The sequence below is a fragment of the Microcaecilia unicolor genome, chromosome 1, assembly GCF_901765095.1.
Source record: "Microcaecilia unicolor chromosome 1, aMicUni1.1, whole genome shotgun sequence".
NCBI lineage: Eukaryota > Metazoa > Chordata > Amphibia > Gymnophiona > Siphonopidae > Microcaecilia > Microcaecilia unicolor.
The window spans coordinates 180,929,114-180,946,184 of NC_044031.1; the positions used below are offsets into that span (position 1 = coordinate 180,929,114).

The 17,071-nt window shown below is 43.7% G+C and overlaps 1 protein-coding gene across 1 annotated transcript in view; it reads right to left on the bottom strand.

Moving 5' to 3' along the window:
• Positions 1–15,030, bottom strand: part of SEPTIN3 (septin 3) — a 70,647-nt gene extending 55,617 nt beyond the window's left edge. The window contains 3 exon segments of the mRNA XM_030189978.1: positions 9,493–9,538; positions 9,540–9,685; positions 15,021–15,030. Coding sequence (XP_030045838.1) covers positions 9,493–9,538; positions 9,540–9,685; positions 15,021–15,030 — 202 coding nt within the window.
• Positions 15,031–17,071: the final 2,041 nt, after the last annotated feature.

Below are 17,071 nucleotides of genomic sequence, written 5' to 3' on the forward strand. Positions count from 1 at the left end.
GCTGGCTGCTCTTCTCATTCAGTCAGTGCTGGCCATTGATGTGCCACTCACCAAAAAAAGCTGGTGCCAGTAAATGGATGCTGTGGCTCACCCTTCAATCACTGTACCTCCACATCATTAGACATCGGAAAACCAAAAAGGAATGCTGGTGAAGCACGTAGAGCAGGCAAAGATGTGGTGGACAGTGGGCTGGGACTAGCACACAGTGGGCTGCTGGCACTGGTGCAGTATGCATTGGGTCTGGTAGCAGTAAAACTGTGCACACTGCACACACAGACACAGTGTGGTTGCTAGCCTGCTGCAGACAGTGAAGACAGGACATGCTGAACCAGGTAGTCAGGAGAGAAGTTATCCTGGGCTCAGCCATATTGGTATGTTGTCTTCATGTTTCTTCTGCCAACTCTCATTTAAAAAAAAACAAAACTGCTGGTGAATACAGACTGGGGCAGGAGAGCTGTGCCAACTGAATATTATGTTGATCACTCTTTTTCTAAGGCAGTGACACTCTACCCGATCCTTGGCGGGGAGATAGATTTCCATAGAATGGAGGCAGTGCATGCAAATTTCTCTCATGAATATTCATAATGGATATCCTGAAAACCTGACTGGCTAGATGTGTCCTGAGGACTGGGATGATGATCACTATTCTAAGGGAACAGGGGAACCTGGAAAATGAGGAGAAAAAGATTTAAAGCAGCCTTCCATTGAAGAATGTAACCCTTCCACCAATACTATTCTAAGTGCACATTTTCTACCACTGATACCTCGGGTTGCTGGTGAATGTTCAGCTCTGAATATTTCAGGTAATTTTCTACATTTGGAATGTCAGAAATCCACTCTTTGTTTCCTTTGTCTAAGAGCCCTACAAGGAATTTAGTATGAAGGCTATCATTAGTGAAATTAGGTACTAAGATCAAAACTATATTGTGTTGTAACTGGAGGAGAGGAGACACAAAAGAAAGGTCCTCTCAAAAGCAAAAAAAACCCCTCATGTTGTATTGAGTGCTGACTTTGTGTTATCCTATCAAGCCAAGTGCAAGCTGAAATATAAGGACAATTTTATTATTTTCTGGGATTCAGAGCAACTTCAGGCACTCCCAGAAGAGGATTATACTTGTAATAATATCTGAAGTGTGGTGTATGTTGTTTTGGCAAGAGAATGTGTGTATGTGGAAGGGGGCAGAGAGAGAGAAGTGCACAAAGAAGTGAGTGAGGCAGGAGGCACATAGCAGAGAAAACAAGAGATTGTATGTGAGGCAAGGGAGTCAAGAATTGGGACAGAGGGGTATGGGATGGGGGTGGAGGAGCAAAGAAAGGAGAAAAGAGCTTTGTCTAGTCATACCCTCTATTGTAATGCTTACAGAACCAGACAAGGAGCATTTTCTCATATGGGCCCCACTGTTTGGAATCTTCTCTCTCTAGAACAAGAGTTTTAAACCAGTTCTCGGGACACACCAAGCCAGTCTGGCTTCAAGATATCCACAATGAATATGCATGAGATAGATCTGCATGTACTGTCTCCATTTGCTATCAAAATATTTATTTTAAAGCAGGGGTTCTCAGCCCAGTTCTTGGGACACCTGCAGGCTTATTTTCAAAAGAGAAGGTCGCTCATCTTTCAACACAAATCGGGAGATGGGCGTCCTTCTCCCAGGGTCACTCAAATTGGCATAATCGAAAGCCGCTTTTGGGCATCCTCAACTGCTTTCCATCACGGGGATGACCAAAGTTCAAGGGGGCATGTCGGAAGCGTAGCGAAGGCGGGACTGGGGCATGCCTAACACATAGGCGTCCTCGACCAATAATGGAAAAAAGAAGAGCGTCCCTGACGAGCACTTGGGCGACTTTAGTTGGTCCATTTTTTGTTACGACCAAGCCACAAAAAGGTGCCCAAACTGACAAGATGACCACCGGAGTGAATTGGCGATGACCTCCACTTATTCCCCCAGTGGTCACCAACCCCCTCCCACCCTAAAAAACTTTTTAAATATTTGTTGCCAGCCTCTATGCCAGCCTCAAATGTCATACCCAGCTCCATGACAGCTTGCATTTGGTCGTTTCTGAGATGGGTGTCCTCAGTTTCCATTATGGCTGAAAATCGGGGATGACCATCTCTAAGGATGACCATCTCTAAGGTCGACCTAAATTTTACGATTTGGATGTCCCTGACTGTATTATCGAAACGAAAGATGGACGCCCATCTTGTTTCGATAATACGGGTTTCCCCGCCCCTTCGCTGGGACGTCCTGCAAGGACGTCCTCAGGAAAACTTGGGCGCCCCTTTCAATTATGCCCCTCCTAGCCAGTCAGGTTTTTAGGATATCCACAACAAATGTGCATATATAATCATCCACTGAGTATATATGTTCCTCTAGTTATAAATAGTATGTCTTATTTCAGTAACTGTACTACTAACTTTAATTATCAAAATTCTTTATTAAATACATAAATTATACATAAAATTCTCTTCTCTCAGTACTTATACACTCCTCACATTCATGCCAATCTAACAATAATACCGTTTACTAATAATCCCTCTAATGCTGGAATTTCACTATCCAAACTTAAGTGTTTATCGTTTTCCTTTTAAAGCTGTATAATACTTTCCATTAATCTTCAGTTGTAGAAAGCAGCTTCTCTTAACTTCTATTATATACTACTACTACTACTAATTATGGCCATACAAATTTAAACCATATAAACATCCTGATGTTGCACCAGTCACTTATAAGCAACAATTCTTCAACATGTCCATGCTATTTTCTTGTAAATTCCTCCTGCCGAGGGCACTGTTACAGCCTAAAATTACTTCCTCCAACTCATGTTTGAGATAAAAGTATCGCCTCAATATAGCCTCAATATTCTTTTCATGCAGTCTCCCCCTCCTTTGTGAAACCCGACATAGTCACTGCATTTCACTAAGCGTTGTCAGGAGTTCAACTGAAGTAACTTATTTTCAAACTGTGTGGTCAAAGCAGACCTCCTTTGGTGCCAGGAGAAAATGGTGCCTCACTCATCTGGACGCCGGTGCAATGAATGTGCATAAGATAAACTTGCAAACAATGGAGGTACTGCATGCAAATTTATCTCATGCATATTCATTTTCTATATTTTGAAAACTTAATTGGCTGTATGTGTCTCGAGGACTCAGTTGAGAAATCCTGCTCTAGAAATAAAAATATGCTAGAACTTGCTTTCTTTCTATACATTTTATAATTTTGGTTGCTCTCAGCTGTTCATGATTAATTTTAGTAATTATTATCAAATGCTTTTAAAAAATATATATATATATCTTTACTGTGGCTGTAAACCACTCTGAAGCCTTTTGGGACAAGCAATGTAGTAGATAAAAATATACAATATGCATGTGTGTGTGTAGCAGAGGAACAGTAAGAGAGCAAAGCATAAGCTTTTTATAATCAATCCTCATTCAGGTATATAATACGCATTGCTTTAAAGCAGTGGTTCTCAGCCCAGTCCTTAGGACATACCCAGCCAGTCAGGTTTTCAGGATATCCAAAATGAATATGCATGAGATAAATTTACATACACTACCTCCACTGTTTGCAAGTTTATCTCATGCACATTCATTGCGGCAGGGGCTGACTGAGCCTGAGGGCCCAGAGGCTCTAGGGGGCCCAAAAGCTCTCTCCCCCCACCCCTGCTGCTGCCACACACTACAGCCCCTGAACCTGAGTGGGCCCTCCCCAGTTACACCTTGAAGAGCCCTGGTGGTCTAGTTATCTCTGCGGGGGCAGGAAAGAGCAACACTCTGTCCTGTCTGCTGCTGCTATTCTGCCTGGAGCCTCCGTGTTTTAAAAATGGCTGCCGAGACTCCCTGTGGCAGTCTTGCAAGACTGTCGAGACCCACGGAAGTCTTGGTACCCATTCTGAAAACACGGCAGTGCCGGGCAGAATAGCAGTAGTGGACAGGAAAGAGTCGGGTTCATTCCTGCCCCCAAAGAAGCCATTAGACCACCAGGGTCCTTCAAGGTAGGACCAGGGAAGGCCCACTGAGACTCAGGGGTCTGTAGTGTGTGGGAGAGGGGCAGCAACTGCAGTGGCAGGGAAGAGGTTGTAGTGTGTAGCAGTGGGGCGGTGGGCAGCAGCCAGGGGGCCCTCAATTACCCTTACTGCCCGGGGCAGTCCACCCCTGCATTGTGGATATCCTGAAAACCTGACTGGCTAGCTGTGTCCCAAGGACTGGGCTGAGAATCCCTGCTTTAAAATAAATCTTTTGATAGCCATTAGAAGTTAGATGAAAAGCTGACTAGAAGTTGAACACCTTGATAATTTTCTTTTTCACTGTATTGAGAACAAAAAAGTAGCAGAAGAATACTTAAGACCATAACTCAGAACAACTGTTAGAACAGTGAATGCCACCATATCATAGTACAATAACTGGAACATTACACGTTGTTTGAGTTTTGTTTTGTTTTTTTTAAATGAAACAATTTAACCTAATCTCCTCCTTCCCAAAAGTAACAACCCCAAGAAAAGAAAAATGGTCCAACTTGGGCAGTGTTCCTTACACCCAAGTCAAATGAACAAGAACAAAGAGGGATAAAAACCCTCTTACAGGACCCTCTGGCTCAATAATTAAGAATCCAGATGTGTGCCCGATGAGGCATTCCTCTCCATACTGGTTCCCAAACATTTTGAAACTTGAGCTAACGTCTCATATTTTTCCACCCCACTCTGTGGTGCTCCTGTACCATCATAGCAAAAACCAAGTTCAGACATTGCATCAAAGATGACAGAGAGGCACTGCATCATTGTAATAAAATACTTTTCCGAGCTAAAAGAAACAGGTAATAAAATAACTGATTTCAGACACACTTGTGGAGCATCGAATTGATGAGCAATTATGAATCAAAAACAATTAAGGACTGAAGGAAATCTGTTTATACAACACTCAAATGATATATCTATGCATTCATTCCCAAAATCTTTGTATATATTTGCATGACTAAAATAGATAGGTCAAGTAGCTGCCTGCTGTCCACACTTTATACAAGTGTCTCTTTATACAAACAATACCCATCTTTTGGTCCCTATCAGGTTCTATATAAGCCCAGAAGGCAAACTTATAAATGTCTTTACTCCTTTAGCCAAGGTGGTGAATACTAATCAAAAGGAACACAAGACTTTGGAGCATGTCTGAAATAATGTCCACTCCCAGATCCCGAGTCCAATGTTCACATGGAGGAAGTGCCTGTTTTGCTTGTAAAATTTTATAATTTTATTTATTTGTTGCATTTGTATCCCACATTTTCCCACCTATTTGCAGGCTCAATGTGGCTTACATAATGCAGTAGTGGCAGCCGCTAATACCGGCATGATAATAAAAATAAAAATAATAAAAAGAGAAGTTGGTTCTTTCTTTTTTAGCAAGCAAATAGGCTTCCTCAATTTACTCAGGTGCATATTCTGTCAGATGATGTGAATCCAGGGAACGGTCTGTTGCACCTGGGTGTGCCTGCGCATTCTGCTCTCCAGTCCCCCAGACATCCCAACCTGGCAACGCTTCTTGATGGGCTTCTGCTCCGGGTTTAATGCTACTACACATTCTCGTTATTATCTTTGCTTCATCTGGGCTCCAGGTACAGCTGGGTTCTTCCATTGAATTGTGGACTACAAGGTATATATTATTTCTTTAATGCTGTTTTGGTCCTATGTCCCTATATTAGTTTGGGATTGGGATTGTTGACTTTGTGCCTATATATCTCACTGGTAAAAAATATGGGATCAATTTTCAGCCAGCAGCACTCAGGGTTTTGATGACCGCTGTGAGTGTTATGCCCAGAAACTGAATGCTGTGCCATGTCTGGGCTTCAGCATTGAATTTCCAGGTTTGTGGAGCCAACTAAAGCATAGATGGTGAAGTGCAGTATTCAGCATTAACCGGCTATGGGGCACTGCATAAAGATAGGACAAACTTTTATGTGGTCCTGTTTATTCAGTTGTCTTGGCTGGTTATATTCTGAATATTGACACTTGGCCAAGTGCTGACTCCCCCAAAATAGCCGGTTTTGAATTCGGTGCTAACCAGACATTTTCAACGGCACTAACCAGTTAACTGCCACTGAAAATGACTAGTTGGCCCCGAACAAGTGATTTAACTGGTCAGGAGCCATTTCTGGTCGCTTAAATCGCTTTGAATATCGACCCCTGTGTGTAAATTCAAATATGTGGAGGGGAATTTAAAAAAAAGTCCTGCTCATAATGTCCAAAAAGCCTGCCTATCTCAAAGCCATAATCAAACAAGAAAAACATCTAGATTTCCTGTTCGATTATGGCTGTGGGATGGACATTTTTGCACTGAAAATGTCCAAAGTGAAACATCCAACTTTTGAATGACAAAAAGCAGGGACATGAATTTTTGTCTGGCATCATTTTCAAAAATATAGCCACACAGATGTGCCTTCAGAATAGAGGAGCAGCCTAGTGGTTAGTACAGTAGAGTGTAAAGCAAGGGACACAGGTTCAAACCCCACTATAACTCTTTTTTTTAAAAATATGATCTCTCCAGGACCTGAAAAATACTCACTGTACCTGAATATACATCCCTTCAATAGCCTTCAGGCTTGCAGGTATCTTATATAATCAGGTACAGTAGGTATTTTTCTGTTTTTGGAAGGCTCAGAATTATATTTAAAAAAAAGGTGAAGTAGGACTTGAACCTAGGTCCCTTGGCGCATAGTCCACTGCACTAACCACTACCTTACTCCTATGACCTGCTTATTACTTTGTTCAGAATGGTCATAATACTTTTAGCTGACCAAGGGCTAGCAACCACTGGGGCATTAAGGAAGGGTCATGCCTTAATCCCTCCAGTGGTGAAACGTTGTGTAACTTGGATGTGACTGACGCAGGTCTAGATAAAAATATTCTTCTTTTTAGACATGGATGTTTCTTCCCATTCAAAAATCCCTGTTGGATGTCCTACTTTTGGGCCCTCCCTAGCCCCACCCACAACATGCCCCCTTGCTATTTGGACAAACTGCAGAGTGAAACAACCAAATTCTGACTTTCCAAAAATCAGGATTTGAGCATTTTTAGCAGCTAGACTTTTTAAAAGCATTTAAAGATGCCCATTTGCTTTGCAAATGAGCACCATCACCATACAAAATCCTCATATGAGAGCAGTTCCATCCCCTTAACATTTTGGTTGCTCTTCTTTGAATGTTTTCTAATTCCGCTATATCTATTTTGAGATACGGCGACCAGAACTGAATGCAATACTTATGGTGGGGTCGCACCATGGAGCAATACAAAGGCATTATAATATTCATGTCTTATATTGAATCCCTTTCCTAATAATTCCTAGCATCCTGTTTGCTTCTCGGCCACCAATGCACACTGGGCAGAAGATTTGTCTAAAATGACACCTAGATCTTTTTCTTGGGTGCTGACCCCCAAGGTGGACCCTAGCATCAGGTAACTATGATTCGGATTATTCTTTCCAACGTGCAACACTTTGCATTTTTCCCACATTAAATTTCATCTGCCATTTGGATGCCCCATTCTTCCAATTTCCTAAGGTCTTCCTGCAATTTTTCACAGTCCACATGTGTTTTAACAACCTTGAACAGTTTTGTGTCATTTGCAAATTTAATCCTCTCTCTCGTCGTTCCGATTTACAGATAACTTATAAATATGTTAAATAGCACCGGCCCCAGTACAGATCCCTCCTCCACTGAGAACAATGGCCATTTAACCCTACCCTCTGTTTTCTATCTATTAACCAATTCCTAATCCACAACAGAACATTGCCTCCTGTCTGTTTAAATTGCTTGTGCAGGGCTAACTGCATTTAGCAGTACTTAACCGGACAGCTCCGCTGAATATCCCCTCCAACTGCACATGCTGAAACCAGATAGTTTGTAGGTGGTCCAAGGATGGAGCAGAATCGGTTAACGGTGATTTTCAGTCTGCTAAGCAGCTGAGCAACCGCATAAAGAGGTCCTTTTACTAAAGGAAATTAGTGTGAGCTACGTGCCATGTGGCCCCTAGGTATAAAATAGGATGTGCAGCATTTAGCGCATGCCAATGTTTATTACATGTGCTAAGCTTTACTAAAGGGTCCCAAACTTAGGACAGACAAAAAGGCTGTCCTAAACTTTATGTGGAGAGACTGAGCACCGGTCTGAACATCGGCCAGTGCCTGGTTAACTTCTGGGTCCCAGCTTGAAATGGTACTAACCCTCTCCCTCCCTCACAACCCCCCAGAACATGTTGATGCCCCCTTCTAATCCTCCCTACTTTCCTCCCACCCCCTGGAACAAGATGAAGCCCTCTATAATCCTCCCTTCCACCCTCCCAGAAGAAGATGAAGACCCCCCTCTGATCCCCCTGACAAAGCAAGATTCCCCCTCCAAACTTCCCCAGGTCCATACGCGCTTCCCCCTACTCACAATAGCCCCCCCGGGCCTACCTAAAGTCCTTGATGATTCAATGGGGTCTGGAGCATACCCCACTTACTCCTGCCCCTACTAGCTGCCTCATGAAAATGGCTATCACAACCTCCTGCTGCAGCCTCCCCAACTCCCTTCCACTCCTGGAAAAAGTTGAAGCCCCTCTCTGATCCTCCCTCCCTTTCTGCCACCCCCTCAACAAGGCAAGGTCCCCTTCCCTCCCTCCTCCTGATGAGGCAAGATCCCCCTCCTAGCTTCCTCAGGTCCATAGGCACTCCCCAACTTATGATAGGCCCCCCCACTGGGGAATTTAAGTAGGCCCAGTGGGGCTATCATGAGTGGGGGAGTGCATATGGACCTGGGGGGCTGGGAGTGGAAATCTTGCCTTATGGGGCAGCAGAGGGGACCAGAGGACACCTGCATCTTTTATGTGTGTCACAGCTGATATTCAGCCGAGGCCCACATAACTATCTTATGCAGATCCAAGCTGAATATTGGCTGAGATCCACATAAGCTCCAGTGACCAATATATAAAAAATTAGCCCCAGATATTTAGTTACAATGCCCGGACATGGCCCTGCACTGAATTTCCATGGCAAATTCTGTCCATGGCGGTCAGCATTAAAAAAACTCTGACTACTGCCAGCTGAATATCTACTGTAATGTGTGTAAATTACCAGCCATGCTCTGCTCAAACTCCATCCCTGAACATGCCTACACACGGGTCACAAAAAAGTATATTGCATGTACTTTAATGCACGTAACCCCTGGTGTAATTTAATAAGGCCCCTTTTATGGTCATGAAAAGGTCTATAAGTGTGAAAATCTTTTATTAAATTATCACCTTATGGAGTAATCCTTCAAGAAACATCACCTAAATCTCATCCGTTATGCAAGGCATGACTTTGAGCAAGTAACTTAACCCCTCCCGTGCTCACATTTACACTGTAAGCTTCTCAGGAAAGGGATCTTGTTACCTCATTTATTATCTTGCATAGTGCAGGGTCCCCTGATATCACTGTATGAGTAATAAGTGCTGGGGATTCTTGAAATCTGATCTATGTTGATCTCTTACCAACAACCATGATGTTAAAGTCGAAGCCCGTCTTCATGGTTTTTTTTGCGCATTTGCTCAATGATGGTATCAATGCCAATGTAGCCCAGAAGGTTGGTGCTGATGCCAGTGGGTTTCATGGGCACAGCTGGCTTGGGTCTGGTCTCTGGCACTTGGTCGGACATGATTGTTTCCGACTTGTTATCTGCAGATCCTACAACAAGAAGGAAAAGTCTTTTTGTAAATTGGTGGGGTGAAGAGTAATTTGGAGCTTTGTTGTCATTCTGTACAAATAATCAGCACACTATCCATGAACAGATTTCTACACCAAAAGACCAGTGCCCAACAGGGCCGTGCCAAGGGTCTATGGCGCCCCCCTGCAGATGATCAGTTGGCGCCCCCCCCCCCCCCGCAGACGAACAGTTGCACGCCCCCCTCCCCCCCCCCATGAAGGTGATCGCTGCCCTCCTGCTCCCTGGGCCATGTCACAACTGCCCGCCCTCTTCTCCCCCCCCCAACAAGATCCCTTTTAAATTTACCTCCGGCAGCGAACGAAGGCGCAGCGTCAGTGAAGGAGACGGCGCGCCCGACGTCTCTAGTCTTCCCTTCGCTCTATGTCCCGCCTTCTTCTGACATCATTTCCTTGATGTCAGAAGAAGGCGGAACACTGAGCGAAGGGAAGACTAATAGAGATGGGAGCGCTGCCTCCTTCACGGACGCTGCGCCTTCGTTCGCTGCCGGAGGTAAATTTAAAAGGGATCTTGTTGGGGGGGGGAGAAGAGGGCGGGCAGTTGGGAGAGGGCGAGGTAAGCATGGCGCGGCGGGGCGCCCCCCAGAGGACGGCGCCCTCCTGCCGTGCTTACCTCGCTTACTGTGTTGGCACGGCCCTGGTGCCCAAATAGTATTTTTATACTCCCTGCAAAGGTTGTAGAGTGTGTACCTCTGATTCTGCTGTAGGGTTCCCTATTCTGCTAGTAAGCCCAACTTCTTATCCTTTCCCCTATTATCTTTGAAATAGACCTGACTTTTGGTACAAAGCTAGCCTCTGGTGATAAAATAGACCTCTAGGTATCTAGTTTGTAATGTCCATATTATATTATATCAGATTCACAACAGGTGAGCTTGGGTGGGGTGGGGCCCACCTACTTTGGGCTCAGGCTCCCCCCCAGAATTGGTGCTACCTTAGTGTGGATGGCAGGGATCCCCAAGCCCTGCCAGCCGAAGACCTCCTCCCAGCTGATACACTTGCAACCTGGCCAGCCAGCAGGAGTGTTCTCAAGCCTCCACCACCAGCCTTCCTGCCCCCTTACATACTCAGTTTAAGTGCATGTATGCATGCATGAAACTGAGTATGCCTGGTTGTGACAGTGGTGGCAGCTTGACGACATCACTTCCGGTTGTCCAGGTTGCAAGTGTTCCATCCGAGAGGAGGACTTTGGCTGGGAGGCAGCTCAGTTATTTCTATTTTTAGTTTTGAGGAGCTGTGCGGGGGTGGGAGGGGGGAAGAGTGGAGACAAAATTACCCTAAATCAGCCATCTGGCTACACCACTGAATTATTCTGGACATCTTTCAAATATGTTAAAAAAAAAACGCATTTCAGCTTGTCTGTCCCTCACTTTTTTTTACTTTAAACAGGCTGGTGGAGCTGTCCGGACCACAGTGCTGAACAGCAGTGAAACACCTGTGAAGGTTAAGCCAGTTTTTCAAGTTGTTTCCAATTTCTAACTGTCCTCTAACTGTCCAAGAAACATGCTTTAATAAATCCCTGGGTTCCTATTTTCTGTTCTTGTCTGGTGATACCAGTGTAGGTAAACCAGGCTATTTTATGACAGTCTAGACCCCATGACAAGGACTTTCTACAGTCTGTGGATCATGTGGGATCCTGGGAGAAAGAGATCTTATTCCACATTCGCTGCCTATGATTGCTATTCATGCAAAGGTATCTGTAGCACACCAGTATGTCCTGGGGAGATCTATTAAACAAACAAAACAAATCTGTAATACAGATCCAAGAATTCTATCAATCTCTACGGAAAATATTGCTTATCCACTCCTACTCTAGCTGAGATCATTTTCCTGCACCTAATAAATAAATAAACCCCAATAAATGAATGAATAAATAATCTTTCAGATATCATATGGTTCTACCACTACTCTCTTGTGGGTTTTTTCACTAATCATTTGATGCATCCATCATTCTTTGCTTTCTTATATAGCCAGTTCCTTCATTACTCCTTAATGCAGTGAAGCCAATTGTGAATGTGTGCATAGCTTAAATCAAGCCAGCTAGATTTAAGCAAAGGTTCAGCTGCAGCACAGCAGGTTAGATTTAAACTAGTTTTCCCTGCACTTGCAGACTAAGTTACTCTCCCCAGGCTAACTAAACCCATGGGGTTGCCAAGACTTTCAGCATCTCAATTTGGCTGATAAGTAAAACTAGATGACTCTTTAGCCATTCAGTGTGGCAGGAGATTTTCAAAGTTCCAGCTGTCTAACATTGTTGTAAGGTGACTATATTGTTCTGAAAATCTACCACAGTAATGTTTATACGTTGAAGGCAATTTGAACACCCCTACTACAACAGAAAGCTAGCAGACATAATGCACAAGTACCTTAGACGATTCCTATAAAGAAAATGGGAGACCTAGAAAACACACAGAAGAGACCTAGGGTGCTCTGGCTTACAAAAGAGACAACTGATTGAAGAAATTTGAGAGAGAGGGACACAAATAAAATCATGAAATGTATGGAGGAAGACAGTGGGGAACTGTTATTCATTATGTGCCCTTATTCAATAAAGACTGTTTTCCACAGACACAGACTTGGGGGATAATTCTATAAAGACAGTACAAATGATTAGGTGCCAAGAACATTTGTAAATGACCGGAATAGGTGTGTAGGTGCAAATAGGACAGTATTCCAGCTAACACTATTCTTTAAAATGGTCCTTAAATGCAGTGACTCTGAGAGATGGGGCAGGGCCCCAGGGCAAAACAATCAGTCTTAATGGCCCTCCTGCACCCCTGTGGCTACCCTTGTGGTGCCCTCCTCCAGTTTGACTGTCAGTTACTGCATCTGCTCCTTCGATGTCTTCTCTCTTCTTCTCCTGTGTGCCGGGACCCGTGTTATCACGTTAATGCATACTCTGCTCTGCCGCCACAGGTCCTTCTTTCTGCTGTGTCCCCTCCTGCCTATACGGAATCAGGAAGTACTTCACAAAGAAGGAGGCAGGATGAGGCAGGAAGAAGGACCTGTGGCATGTTCATACGATAACTCATGATAACCCGGCACACAGGAGCAGATCATCAATCCAGCCTTCTACCTGTGTATTCCTGCCTGCCTGCCACTAGAAGCCTTGCCTGCACCAGGCGCCCCTTGGAGGCTGGGCCTCCCTTGGAGGCTAGGCTTGGGGGAATCTTGCCCCCATTCCCCCCTCTCGGCGGCCCTGCCTAAATGTGGTGGTGCGTGGTTTGAGGGTGGTCATGCACAGGGGTGAAGTCATGGAGGAGCCCGGCTGGAGTGCAGTTACATGTATCAGTATTCTAAGAGTGAGCATGTGCACCAGCTTTATGGCTGGTATAAGTGGCCATGCATAAAATATAGGCACACATATGACCTGTTACACTAATCTTCTATAGGTGCCTACTTCCCTGTATAGAACAGGCACTAAATAGATGCCTTCTTGGCACCCATAAATAGATTTAGATTAGATTAGATTTATTATTTTTTAGCCCACCCTTATCAAGGGCGGGTTACAATAAAACATTCTTAAAAAATACAAAACAAATACAGAAAACCTGAGAACTCAAGACAGATCACAAATACGTCATCAGTCAGTATCATAAAAGGTTTAAATAACAAAAAGTATTTCAGGGGTTTCCAAAATGCTGATTTACTGGTTTCACATTTAAGTCACCTGCTTTGGGAGGCCAAGTAGGCCCCTATTTTGAGGCTATTTTAAAAACATACATGTGCGCCTAAGTGGCTATAAAATAATCTTACAAATGCTGCCAATGAGGCAGTGTACACATACACCTGTCATGCACAGATGTGTATTTTGTAAACTTTCTGTGCCCTTTCCCCCTGATTCTACAGATGGTGCCCAGATTTGAGTGCCTATATTTGTGCATGATCCTGAGACGCGTGAGTGCAATTTAACTGGCTAATGAGCCATTAATAAGCAATAATTGTCTGTTAATCAATTATTGATGTTAATTAGCACCAAATAGGATTTGCATACACATCTGGCTGCATGCTATTCTGTAAAGCAAGGTGCTCAAATTCCATTGCATGTGACTCGAAAGGGGGCATGGCCATGGGAAGGGTGTGGGCATGTCAGGGGTGTTCTGAAAAGTTGCGCATTGCTGCAGAATACTGGGTCTCCATCCCCAACTTGGGCACCAGCATTTACACCAGGTTTCAGCAGACGTTAAGTCTTGTGTCCAAACTAAGGTCACAGGAAGTGGCACTGTTTATAGAATCACACTTAGTGCCAATCTTTTCCAGTGCCCATTTCTGAGTGCTATTGAGAGTATCCAGCTTTAGGTCAACTCTTGACCATGCTCTCCTCAAGCACGCCTACCCATGGGTCTTCTGAAATTACATTCGTCCTTGGCACTGCCCATATTTGTACATGCAAAACTCATGTAATTTTATCAGAGGGTAAAGTCATTATTCAATATAGCCCTGTGTCTGATAGTACAAGAATTAGAGAGCAGCTGATGAATCTCTGAAATAGAAGGAATTTAAGAGTCAAGTGAACTAGCACAGCAACCAGGAGAGAAAAGGAATATTTCTTCATCCAAGTCAGTTAACCTATGAAACTCGTCACCCCCTGACAGTGTGGAGGGAAACAGACTCAGTGTCTCTAAGGTAAAAGGAGGTTGGGAGCAACTTTCCTTACAGCTTCACACAAGGTATTCTGGGGAAGAGCGTGAGCCCAGAAATAATTTTCTCCGTCTCTGATTTGCCCCTCTGTGGTACCCTCCTCCTCTCAACCACCTCCTGCTCCAGCATAATTCTGCTTCAAACGCTTGGTTTCCTCCCTTGGCAGAACAGGCGGCTCATGCTGCTGCCCCCCTCCCTGCCTTTCTCACATCTGCCCCTGCTAAGACAAGCCAGGGAGTTCCTTTATATGAGATGAGAATCAAATGCATGTGTGAGAAATGTTATTGAATATAGAACTGTAAAATACCCAAAGAATTCATATAGTGAAAAGGGATTTCCCTTCTTCCCTCCTCCCTCTGCTCTTCTCGCCTCCTCATTTTCCTGTTTTTCATATTTCTCCTTTATGTATGTCTGGCCATCTACCTTTGTTTTTTTATTTCCTGCAAATACATATTTCCCTTGCCAAGCCTCCATTCTGAATGTAGGTATCTTGATGACAATGAGTGTATATATGTGTGTGGATATGAATATCTTCAGGTAGGTATGTGTGTGTTTTTATATCTGTGTGTGTGCATATGTGTATCGTGGATGCCTATCTTCACTGCCTCCCTGACCTCTGTTGTAGAAATACCACGTCATACACAGAAACAGAATATACTACCTTTAAACATGAATTCCTCTTTTCCTTCAGAAATGGCTGTCTGGTTTTATTCCACCCTTGTCCTCCAAGCGGTTCGGCCTCTTGGACTTGGCTTTGCTCTTCCCTGGCTTTCTCAGGGATGCTGCTCTAGCGGCTGCAGCTGTACTCACGTGATCTGAATATTAAGCATCTCTGCAGAATCCCCTGAGCTCTCCCTCTCCACCTGAGAGCTGCTGGCTGGGCTGAGATAGGAGAGGGAGGGTGACAGAGTGTGTCTGCGTGTCAGAGCCTCTCTCTCTGCGTATGTACTGTATATGTCAGACACGGTATGCTGTAAAGCTGTCCTGAGAGAACAATGGGGGAGAGGAGAAGGAAAGCTAGTGTGTGTGTGTGTGTGTGGTTTCTCAGACAAAATACATGCCTGCTATTTACTCTGCCTGAATCTTTTCTTTTTGTCATTCTCTCATCTGCCACTTAAGGCTCCCTGGTGATAGGAGCCAGTTCTGTGGGTGCTGAACTACCCCCAGTCTTGAGTGAGCTCCTTCACTGTGTCCAGGGAGGGGTGATTTGTATTGTGTTTGGCACCTCCAATCAGTTTGAAATGTTGTGCCTATATCCCTGGTGGATCTGGGATTTTACATCAGATGGTGTTGTGGTGGGACTTGCTTTGTGGAACATTTAAATAACAAGACTATAAGGTGTGTCTGCTAATGACTAAATCTACATCCTATGACACACCCTTGGAATCCAGGTGTATCACTAATCAGTCTAAAACATTTCCAAAGAGCTCTGTGAGGTTGGTGATGCCTGTTAATTTATGCGATCTCATATATGTGGGACGCACAACCAGAAGGATAAAGATGCGTTTAACAGAACATAAGAGCCGATTGAATACCTGTATCATGTTTCCACCTTTGGTATCACATTGTCTATAGAAACAACATGTGTTTGAGGACCTCAGGTGGCATATCATAGATCAGATTTTTCTTTCCAAACATGAGGGTGATCGTGACTTACTACTGACTCAGAGAGCAATATTGGATTTTTGAATTACAATCAGTCTCTCCTTCTGGTTTAAATGAATCTATAGAGTGGAATTCCATTATTTGATTTTTAAAGGGATATGGTGCTGGCTTGCTATTCATTGTCAAAGAGAAAAATTTGCCTATGTATGTTTCCATAAAGTCTGATGTTAATAAAGTTAATTATATCAATTATATCAATTGTGATGATATCATTTCCAGGATATGCTTTTTGCTGGGAGTCTTACAAGTACCCATGCAGCAGAGATATTATGCTTCTTGGAGAAGGATCATAGAAGTATAAAGTTCACATGAGTCCTTGTGGAAGTTGCTGAGATGAAAGCTGCAGTGTTGGGTGTTTGAAGGGGAGTTATATATATATATATATATATATATATATATATATATATATATATATATATATATATATATATATATTTTTTTTTTTTTTTTGTGGACTCTACTACTACTACTAATCATTTCTATAGTGCTACCTGACATTTGCAGTGCTATACACTTTATAAAGCAGGTACTTTCTCTGTCTCTAGAGGGCTCACAATCTATGTTTTTGTACCTGGGGCAATGGAGGGTTGGGTGTCTTGCCCAAGGTCACAAGGAGCTGCAGTGGAAATTGAACACAGGTTGCTAGGCTCAAAGCCCACTGCACTAACCATTAGGCTACTCCTCCTCCACTCCTTGAATGTGAAAGATACAGTTGAATACTAATTGTTAAGCACATTTTGTTGGAGTTTGCCCTATGAAAAATACTTTAAAAAATCCACCCAATTAAACTTTGAAGGTTGTGGCAAGGGTGAGTCATTCATCAGAGGGCTTCTCCATTTTCACATATTATTTTGGTGACTATATTTTCCCCGGTTTTGTTGGGCCTTGTTAAGCAATGCAGCCATCTCCAAGATGCATCAGGTCTCTTACACGTATTTTCCAGTGCAGACCAAGGAAATTACTTGTGAAGAGCTAAGGGACCTTGGAGATAGGTGTCCTGAGGGTAAAAAGAAACAGCTCTGAATACAGTGCTGCTTTGTAGCAAAC